Source organism: Bradysia coprophila (genome assembly GCF_014529535.1).
Source record: "Bradysia coprophila strain Holo2 chromosome X unlocalized genomic scaffold, BU_Bcop_v1 contig_163, whole genome shotgun sequence".
Lineage (NCBI taxonomy): Eukaryota > Metazoa > Arthropoda > Insecta > Diptera > Sciaridae > Bradysia > Bradysia coprophila.
Window position 1 is genome coordinate 1 of NW_023503300.1, and position 11,580 is coordinate 11,580.

General features: G+C 36.9%; 1 protein-coding gene across 1 annotated transcript; it reads right to left on the reverse strand.

Moving 5' to 3' along the window:
* Positions 1-2,945: 2,945 nt before the first annotated feature.
* LOC119068007 (peroxidase-like) lies at positions 2,946-6,609 on the reverse strand. The gene is made up of 9 exons (XM_037171361.1): positions 6,384-6,609; positions 5,809-5,923; positions 5,444-5,756; positions 4,750-4,944; positions 4,500-4,696; positions 4,181-4,343; positions 3,944-4,126; positions 3,204-3,881; positions 2,946-3,136 (listed from the first exon to the last, which is right to left on the reverse strand). The coding sequence occupies exons 1-9, from the start codon at positions 6,452-6,454 to the stop codon at positions 2,961-2,963; spliced, it is 2,091 nt and encodes a 696-aa protein (XP_037027256.1). The 5' UTR covers positions 6,455-6,609; the 3' UTR covers positions 2,946-2,960.
* Positions 6,610-11,580: the final 4,971 nt, after the last annotated feature.

Sequence of the window (11,580 nt, forward strand, 5' to 3'; positions counted from 1 at the left end):
CCAAATCGTCCGTCTGTCCGTCTGTCTGTCTGCACGATAACTTGAGTAAAACGCATCCGATTTTGAAAATTCTTTTTTTTCCCGTTTGGTAATGTCAAAAGACAAGCTAAGTTCGAAGATGAGTGATTTTGGATCGACCCCTCCCGAGCTGTGGCCCAATAAAGTGCTTTACGGTTTTTCGAAGATATCTCCGGACATTCAAACGTTACACTTGTAACTGATACGTCAAATAAAAGGTATTTACAATACCGATCGACAAAAAAAAAAAGTTTATGGAAATCGGATGACCGACTCGTGAGTTAGACCCCTTGGTGTGGAACAGGCACAGGGCGGCCAAGCAGTTTTTGCTTGTAGGTCGGCCACATTTGAACATATTTCGTCTGTTTAGCTTTATTAGATAGGTATTGACCGTACCAATCAGGGAAAAAAAAATTATGAAATTATGTTCTCCGGAGCGTGAGCTAGGTCTCTTGGAGTGAGCTCTTATCTGGCTACTCGGAAGTACAGTGAACGTGGTGTATTTTGACAATATCTCGAGTAAATTTTGACCGAATTTCATGAAATTTTTTTTGTTTGAAAGGTATTAACGAATGTAAAGCGTCGGTACTATTTCCGGTCTCCTAACAAAATGGCTGCCGGCGGCCATATTGGATTTTAGTAAAATAGAAATATCTTGGGAAAAATGATACTTAGAGAGTTTCTGTTAACATGGAAATAATTTGTTATGTGTGTGGGGTTTCAGGGATTCCATATACGGACATCTATATATACCTATATACAGCTATATACAGGCATATAGAGCTATATAATAGCATATATTCCTCTGTGAAATGTTTATTTATAGTGAAATATAGTTAAATATAGCGGTATATAGCTGTTTAAATAGGAATTTATGAAATTTGACTTCGTACGGGGCTGTCTATATTGCCTCCGGCAATTTAGTTGTATATGATAACAAGGCAAAGAGTGGATAATGTAAGTGATTTAAAAGGGAGAATAGTTTTTCAGCAGAGAAGAAAATGAAGTAAGAGAAATGAAGAGTTTCACATTAAAGGCTTTTGATACGAATAGGTGTTTCGTACGGGTCGGCGTTAGCTATGTTTATGTTTTACAATTTAAGTATGTATAAAATCCGGCGATTCAACCCGATCAGCACAGAAAAGTTTCGATATAAGAAGAAAATTGCTAGTCTGGATGCTTAGCTAAAATTGCTGCGTACATTTGCGCAAGGCTTTATACTTGGGGAGCTCACGCAGATTCAGATACGCGGGTGGCACACACAAAATTTGACAGTTTCATATATTTTCATAGGAGGTGAATTCAAAAATTTGACAGCTTCATAGCAGAAAAATTCTATTTTATGTGTTCCCGCGTATCTAATAAAATGGCGATCTGTGTGACCTCCCCAAGTATACAGCCTTGCATTTACTTTTCTTGTATTTCGTTTTTGATGATCATCTTTTCATCAGAATTCTTTTTGAAATATGTACGACCGCAATAACGATCACGATTGTTTTAGCTTTCAACAGAACATAGATTTGGTTGGTCTCGTATGACCAGCTCTGAGAAAAGTCAGAAATTTGCATAAGCTGCTCTCTCTATTTTCTGTAAAAAGTATTTTTCAAAAAGGATTCTGGTGGAATAAAGATATTATCTATCCATTGTCAATTCGTACGAACAATGGAACTTCTGGTTTCAAGACTAACTGGCTTAGACGCACATCCGGCATTTTTTCTTTTAAAAAACTGTCTTGCAATTCCGAGGATGATGCACCTTTTGAGATCATCGCCATGTTGGTTGTTTAAAGAAAGAATTTGATGAAATGATAAGACATTCCGCAGAAAACAACGAAAGTGAATTTCGATGAGAATGCGTGGTCACAGTGCTCACTTCCAATAAAAAAAGGAGGTCTTGGATTGTTATTAACATCAGACTCAGCATCATCAATGAAGGCAACGAAACATTTGCAATCCGAAATGTATTTACATAACGACGAAATTCTGTTTTCCATAATTGAGACATGGAAACTTGAATCGAACGCAGAATTGCCATTAGAAGAAATATCGAACATTCAGAAATCTTGGTCCAGCCCAGTCATGGAGAAGAAGCTTACCAATCTCTAGGTTTCGGTTGAGAATGATGCCTGCCAGAAAGCACGTGTGCTAGCAACATCTCAAGAGGAATCTGGATATTGGTTAAGTGTCACTTGGTTTGTGCTTGGATAGCGACACGTTGAGAATTTCGATAGCATTGTGAATTGGAGCAAAAATATACCACCCCCACACTTGCATTTGTGGAAAGAATGTAAACGAATTCGAAAAGGAAAACATCCCGATGGACTTACTCTGATTCCATGGTCCGTCGGTAAATGTCTGTTGTGTGATCATAAAGGAATAAGTATATACATACAACGGGCAATGCAGTATCAGTTATTGGAACATTGCCATCAACACACGCCCTGGATGAGGTTTATAACCTCCTTTCTAAATAAAAATTGTAAATTTTCCCAATAAAAAATCAAAAGTAAACTAAAATCCAGTATTTAAACAAAGCATCGATGCCTCTTAAGTTTAATTAAATATTTAACACAGCATTTTTGTCAATGATATGTGTGAGGTGATTTTTCATTGAATTTCACTTCGTAATGATTATAGCTACCTCTACGGTAAATTGTACGTTTAAGAGAAGACACGCCTGTATATACCAATAGTACCTTAGAGAGACTATTAGCACAAGTGTGCGAATGGTGATGGCTATTGATTAAGAATGAAAATGTTAGCCAAAACGATAACGAAAACAACGCATCAAACCAAAAAAATTCTGTCGAAGAAAGAGAAGTTTGTGTTTTAGTGTTGTCAACTACTAGTATTGGTAATAACGAAAAGGAACAGTCTCTCTTTAAATGTCCTTACCGTTTCGAAATGAAGCGAAATTATACTTCTCAGTATTCTCATTGGTATTTATTCAGTTGTATGCTTGGAAAACAAAGCAAAATTGAATTTTGGTATGGAATCACACCTCACCATTGGATTGGTTCTACTTGGAGTCAGGAATGCATTCTGCGGCACAGACTCAACATCCGTAACTAAACATAGAAAAGTAGCCGGTGTGAAGCGATCTATTTCTCGCAATTGACCTACGCAAAAGAAAGCAAAAAATGTTAGAACATTTAGATGAATCTTATCCAAACTTTGATTTCATACGTTGAGTAAATGGATAAAGGCCATCAGTCCATTGGTAAAAAAATCTGTCGCCAAATTTGTACCGCTTGAACTGTTCGGCTACGATGCAAGATCCAATTTTTCCAAACATCGCATATCGGTCATTTCTTCGTTCGCCGATTAATCCAACCAGAAGGTCAATGTCCTTTGGACTTTCGTAAACCGTTTGCAATGTTTCCAATGAATCTCGATTAAAATATGGATACAAATCGCTCCAGCTGCTGATGCGAGCGAGTCTGTTCGTGCAATAGGGTATGTAGTCGACGAATGACGGTACACCGTGGTTTCGCGCACGTTTAATGTCGATGCTGTGCAGATCAACTCCCATTCCACTGGGATTTTTCGCAAATAAATTTCGCAATTCGTTGCTGAAGCCGCCGAAAAATAATGGATCAAATATTTGGCCTCTAACCAAATCGTCATATCGCTCCTCCAGATCGATCATCCTCGTTGAATTCATGTCGGAAAAGGGGTGTGACATTTTAATCTTTTGATCGCGTCCATACAAGTTTATCTTTGAAGGCATGGCTTTATGAAACACACGAAAAGCACCTTGTGCAAAGCAATTCGTTGTGCTCGGATCGACATTCGGATTGTATTTGCCACAATTTCCTTTAGTTGTGTCACACGTCAAACGATACTCCTTTGACTCATCCGAACCTGTGCTCACGAAAAATTAACCGTCAGCTCATTAAGTCGTCGTCATGATCATGTTTAATTACCCAAAGCTATTGGTAGCCAATCGTTATAGATCAAGTGTTGGTACAGTGCTATTGTCAGTCTTTTGGCTTCCTGATAGGCGATCTCATCATCGGAGGATATTTGTGGTCCTATCAGATTGTGTAGTCGAAGAAGTAGTGAATGCAATTGTGCTAACATAGGTGTTTGTATTAGCCGACCGTCACCTGACAAAAATTGAGTTTGAGGTTTCAAGACAACGATGGAATCTAGTGGCTTACCCAAAAAGTAGCATGGTGATTGAGAACACGGTGAACGTTCTGGTAACACATTTTTTGCGTTAGTAAGAATCTGACCATCTTTTCGGCTTCTAAGTCGATTTTCGGTTGCTTTGTCGTCACCGTAGACAATTGTAAGATCCAGGAACGAAGATACTGAATTGGTCTGTAAGTTTCGAATAATGTCGAAGACACACTATTAATGAGTTTTGGTAGAATTTGGAAAGCATTCAAGAGTTGGATATCGAATCGCATAAAAAGACTAGTAGCCAGGGACTCCATCACACTCAAGAAGACTTGTTAGTGCGGCTGTGGAAATTACCTGTTCTGCTGGCCCAATCTTACAATTTTCGTTCGAAAATATTACTTGCGAACTGACAAAATTCAAGCATCTTTGATTAAACTCTGAGTAAAAGTTATCGTCGCCTGGAACATCCATCGGCTGGCATGCCGAATGAAGGATATCGTCAGACACTCTTCGACCACTTGCACAGCAATCAATTCCCGGACCTACTGCGTCTGCGAGATAATTGTCATTTGAGAATGTCGTTGGTGTGAATTTCTGATCTTACTCTTTCGTTGTACGTTGACCTTAGATCCAACGTCATGCGTGATGATTTGCGCAAAGAAGCCGGCAAATATGTTCAACACAGATTGTACAGGAGGCCATAATGCTGCGTAACCAAGTTCAGTTAAAATATTTCCGATATGTCGTGGTGATGGCAATTCCTCGTTACGCATGTACGTTCTACGTTCCTTATGCACACCTGTTTAATGGTTTTTATAAAGACTTCAGTGTGTCTCTCCGATCTTATCATCTAAGCCATCGCAATATAATAAGTGAGGCGTTGAGCGCGAGGGCTATGGAAACGACATTTTGTGTTTCAGAACTTTCTCGTTTCCTCTATCTTCTTAGTGGTCCAGGTCTTGTAAAATATTGAGAAGAGTAAAACTCTTCATCTCAGAAATAATCTCAAATTACTTTTGATATATCCCCTCCGATCGATGTTAGGCAGCGCAGCGCCTGTTATTGGTAAACTCATTTACCGAATTTCCTGAAACTTAACAAAGGTAAATTTGATAAATTTGTGGTAAATTTCAGTAAACAAATTTCAGCAAATTCTTTAAATGAGTTTCCCAATAATAGACCCTGGGAACGCAATAAGGTGGTAAAGTAGCCGATTTTTGTATTTTTATGTCTGTACACTATTGTAGCGCCGACTATTCCTACGTAAAAGGTTATACAAATTTTCAAGTCATACATACAGTCATAATAAGTTGATGGTATTAGCCGACCATAGGCTGCATATTTAGTTCCAAGCTTTGAATTCTTCAAATTATTGCATTTTCCACCCGGTTCCCGATATAGCGCACTCGTATCACACTGTGAATCGTCCAAATCATAGCAGATTTCTGATGACTGGAAACAGTTAGTGTACGGTCGTAGATCTTCACATTTTGTGCCAGTAGACACATTCTGATTTATAAATTCAACAGCACGCAAAACTATTGTAGCCTTTTGAAACGCATTCCAATACAATTGTGGGTGAATTACTTCCAATGACGACCCAATTGCTGGCTGAAAAATTGAAATTTGAAAATTTCTGATGTTCAAAAGTTCAATTGTATACATCATTTGCCGTAACGAATGAATTGTAAAGCTCAGGAAATAGATCGTTCTGGTTCAATGATTCTGCTTGTCCCTTTCTTTGGCTTGCCATAAGAGCATCCTGTGCTAATTGACAGCTATTAACGGAATACGAGAAATTTTACTTGCGTTTGTAGAAAGTTGCCAATCATTAAGAGCGCTCACCCCTTGGCAAATTTCTAGCCTACATTTGTGCGCAAAAATATTCGTTTTTTGATGATTTCTCTGAACGAAAACCTTTTTTTGAATAAGTAAAACCATTAAAGCATGCAAAAATGTGTTACTTTTAAAGAAAAAATTGGTTTGTAAGTCATAACTTTACCCACTTGGAGAAACCATTGCAAAATGTGTAATTTACACATTTTGCAAAGGTTTCTCCAAGTGGTATAACTTATCACCCACAAACCAACTTTTCCTTTAAAAGTAACACATTTTTGCATGCTTTAATGGTTTTACTTATTCAAAAAAAGTTCTCAAAGAAATCATCAAAAAACGAATATTTTTGCGCACAAATGTAGGCTAGAAATTTGCCAAGGGGTGACCGCTCTTAAGACTTACTTTTGACCGCTGACAAGTGGAAATAGTACATAGGATAGAACTATAGCCCCAACGGCAACCAGTTCTTTCATTTCTTTCAAATATGTTATAAACACTCGAATTAAGTACAATCGAACATCCAACAATTACAGCTCACTACAAAAATATGAAACAGTGACACGAGTCAATAATTAATTTTGAAACGATTCCCAATTGCTTCCAATCTTTTATACGATTTTTGCTTAAATGCAAAATGTTCGTTGACGATTTTTATTTCTGGTTTCTTTTCGACGCATGATTATTTATAGCATTCAATGAACCGTCAGGCCAACTGTTTAAATAGCTTAAACGAGACTTTGCTGCAAGCCTACCTATGTACTCATATATGCATCATAGCTGGCACACGGAGAGCTTAGATCACACAAAAAGCAACCGTTTTCAGCTGAAACACGAGTGCGTATGATTATTAGGGAGATTCCGTTATTCAGTCATAGTTATACGCTGACGGAAAACTCGGAATGTTGAGTAACTTCTGCATACAAAATGTGTGGGGAGGGAGTGCGCTTATAAATCACAAGTTTTACGTAAATTTATTATTATAGGTGAAAATCTTAATCTCCCTTATAACAACATTATCATGTATATGACTGAGAATGTGTAGAAATATGTAACCAAACCAGCTGATGCATGAAAGCTAAGGTAAGAAAATGGATGTCAATTGAGATCAAAACGGATTTGGTATGATTTTTTACATGCTACATGCGTCGAAAATCGTACTTTTCATGTTTCAAGCACGTTTTTCGAAGCCCTCAGCATGTAAAATCCATTACATAACTCGGAATAAAAATGAAAAGTCTCGTTTTCGTGTGTTTGTTGACCTCGGCTTCGCCTCGGATCAACAAAATTGTTGTCTGTTTGTTTGTATGTCCTATATCCATTACCTACCACTTTAAATCATCAATTTGGATCAGATTAAATTGCAAATTTGTCGTTTCCCTGGTGAACTGTACAGTACAGTCTGTACTTCGTTAAGTTACACAGATAAAATTTTTGAGGTAGAAATCTTTTTGAAAATAACAGAACGCGACCGATTACTAAATTTAATCTCAGGTTCTTGAAGTTATCCCCTAATAAGTACAGTGAACGACACCTCAAATGTCTCACTGTCATCTTTTTCAGAGAATGTCATAGTGAATTTGCAATGACAATAAAATTCTCGACATCTCAAATGTCTCACTGTCATCTTTTTCAGAGAATGTCATTATGAATTTGCAATGACACAATAAAATTCTCAGAAAAATTTGACAGTGAGACATTTGAGATGTCGTTCACTGTAATCTACAGATAAATTAAATTTTAATCTTCCGATACCTAACTTTTCACGTTTGTATTGTTGCTGTGCTGAAAGGACAATCACATTTTAATCAAATCAAAATGTTAATCTGTTATAATAACCTACTTTTATATAAGAAACCTCAGATAATGGTTTTGTTATTAGAATGAGATTTTATTTAAAGGTCTGATATGAGAAGAAGCTTTTTTTGTTGAGATTAAAAATGGGTATTAAAATGCAATTTGGCAGTTGGCAAGATAGTCAGTTCAAGCCTCAAATTTATCATGTTACGGATGTAACAGAAGTTTTGTCCACTCCTTTTGTAGTGATATTTGTTAGTTTCGTATGACTAATATATTCCTGATTTCCAAGTTATTTCAACTTTTAGGTGTCAGCCTTAAACTAGACCCGGGCGCCGGTCGATATTTTTCGGCGGCGGCTGTAATTTTTTTTCTAAGTATCGGCGGCGGCGGAAATCGGCTCAGCCGATTTTTCAAAACTCGGCGGCGGCGTACGTCAAATTTTTTATCGGCGGTGGCGGCGCTTTCGGCGCAAAAACGGCGCTGAACGGAAAATGATTTGTAGAGAAAATTCGTTTCGATACAGTGAACGACATCTCAAATGTCTCACTGTCATTTTTTTCAGAGAATGTCATTGTGAATTTGCAATGACACAATAAAATTCTCAGAAAAATTTGACAGTGAGACATTTGAGATGTCGTTCACTGTATTTTTATTTTAGTTAAAAAAAATCCTTATACGAGGAAATGTTGGCTTTGCTTGGTGTTTATGGTACTAGTAAGCCCAATGCATTAAATGTAGAATCACACACAACACATTATAAAAATAAAATAATCAAAATTTTCCGCACTTTATATTTGCTAACATTTTTGAAAATGTTAAAAAAAAATAATTAAAATAGTGCGACCTAATAAATCATCATGAAATTAAAGATAAATTAACAAAATAAATACCTCAGCGCCACCATCTACCATCCACCTAATCAAAATTTTAGTGCAGTGGGTATTTACTACGCAAATATATAGCCATACGTTGATACGTTGTAGAAAAATAGCTATTTTCATAACAAGGTAGAAAATTGGAGTTTTTTGCGCACTCGCTTCGCTCGTATCGGCAACACATCGTCTGCGCAAAACCCTCATTTACTACCGTGTTATGAACAAGATTTTATCTACTGTAATGTCATAATCACCATAAAAAACTAATTTAAAAAATCAAACTGAAACATCAACACGCCATGACACAGTCAAACATTCATATTCCTCACAAATAAATCTCGGATCTAGTACACTGCCAAGAATCTGCCAATTTTCAGTGAATAAATGTGAAATTATCGAAGTTCGCCGTGAATAAATGAGAAATTATCGAAGTTGAGAATGAGAGTATGAGAATGACGTGTTTAAATCTTGCTCATTTTGATTCTAAAAGTGTCACCAAATTGTGAATATTATGACATTACAGTAGATAAACTTTATTTATTCACGACAAGTATGACATAGTTAAAAGTAAACTTTTTGTCAACGTTGATAGTAACGACGACAAATTAACTCGGTTTGTTTGTTATTGTCGATCTTCTTTTTTCACTCACTCAAAAAATTTAGCTTTTTATGTAGACACATAAAATCGAAATATGAATAATATAAAAATTACCCGTTACTAATTTTGATTCAGAACTCAGGAGCCCGTACAGAAATTTTATTTTTTCGTCGCTCAGTGAAAGCGCTTAATGAAATTGAATTTTGACAATAATATTAACAAAAAATTAACAAAATTTAACTAATTGATTTTCACTGTTTAAATACACTAAGAATTATTATTTTTCATCAACACGAAGATCGAAAACCGTTTTACATATAATGTCAAGTTTCACTGACAAGATAACTCTTCACAAACAAAACCGGACGTGTAGAATCTAACCTCATAGTTAACTTTGACTGTGTTGACTGAGCGAAAAAAGTTAACTTCAGTGAATGAAATACAATTCTTGTACGCGCCCCTGAGCTAAATATTCGACAACTGTCTTCCAAAAATTCCTCACAATTAATAATTAATAATTGGCAGATTGCGACGAAAAGTGATACAAAAAGCAACCGGCGGCGGCCTCTGAAACCTGCAAATTTTACCAAATATGAGGGAAAAACTTTGAGCTACTGTCGGTCTTTATGTAGTTGGTCTCCAAAAATAATTTTTTGGTCATTGGTAGAGGAAATGTTGCTCTACTGCTAGAACTATTTATTAGCTTCATCCCTCATGTATCGACGCCTCTATGACTGTTTGAAAATCACGTTTTTTCAACTTTAGCATGTCTCTGTCGGCTTCACTTGCACTTAGGGTACATACCACATTTTTGTACAATTGTTATTAGAATTTCAGGCACTATCGATTGAAACCACAACCAGTTTTCCTCCACTCTCTCTGTAGACAGGATGGACGATGCACCACTGTCACCGAAAATACGGATGAAAATCAAAAATTTTTGTGGAACCTTGTTCAGGGCTCCGAGCTGACTAATAATATCGAAAAATATCAAAAGTGCATCGAAATGCTCAGTTAAAATTAATTCAACCGCACCGTGTGTAGCGTACAACGACATTAAAACAGCAAATTTGATTTTCATTCATGAAGAGGAAAAATTATTAGCCTAAAACACTTTTTTTAAGTCAAAGGACCGAAAAACACAAAAAGCTCTGAAAAATCTCCCCTGCATTTTATGTGGAAACACCATTCGTGGAACAGGAGTTACGCTTTTCTGCTGAATTTGCAGAGAATCTCATACTTGACTTGAATCGTTCCGAAAATTTTATGTTTGGTCATTTGATTTCTCAAATTTAAATTATTCCATTTTGCTGGACCATAAATATTTCTTAAGTTAAAGTCTTCACAGTAAAACATATAATGCGTAATGATTTATGTATGAGTGCACTTATTCGGTTTGAGGTTAGTTAATTTTTCAATATGTCTCTTGGAACGAAAGTTTTTCCATCTCGGTGGAAGACTTCTTACCTCAAACCAATTTTTAAGTCGGGCTCCAGGAGCTCTGTGAGGAATTATAGAGGTGTCGCGATTCTTCCCACGTTTGGTAAACTCTTTGAGTCGATTGTGTGCAACCTAGTCACTGAACGCTTGGCCTCCTCAATGTCTCCTGCTCAGCCTGGCTTTATAAAGAGTCGGTCTATCTCGACCAATCTTCTCGAGTTCACTAGTCTGGCCATAGAAATCATTGAATCTGGTGGTCAACTTGATGTTATTAATAAAATTGTTGTTGTTTGATGTTGTTTATACTGACTTTCAGAAGGCGTTTGACAGGGTGTCGCATAAGGTTCTGTTGATCAAGCTAAGGTGTGTCGGTGTTGAGTCTGCGCCCTTGGACTGGATAAAGTCGTATCTAAGCGGCCGTCTTCAGTTCGTGAAAGTTATGGGACATGCTTTTCCTACCTTCGAGGTTAAATCTGGAGTGCCGCAAGGCAGTCATTTGGGTCCTTTGCTGTTCGTACTCTTTATGGATGATGTTACGAAGCTCTTCAAGTCCATAAAGATTTTGTATGCTGACGACTTTACAGTCAACAATATCTCAAATGTCTTACATCTTATGATTTCCATGTTTTCAATGAATTCCACACATTCCACACAGCTCATACTCTGTATCAGTATGATCCGCTGTGGTTGCCAAGGTTGTGTATTATTAGGAGGTTGCGCCAACAGCCTTTTTTCGTGGTGACAATAAATAAAAAAAAAAGGTCGCTGGTGTGTTGTGTTTCAAGTAAGTTGAATTCTTCGTTGTGACATTAACGCAAAAAAGAAGTGACAGCTGCGAAGAATTCACCTAAATACAAATAATACCACAGTTCCGGTCATTTCTTGTTCT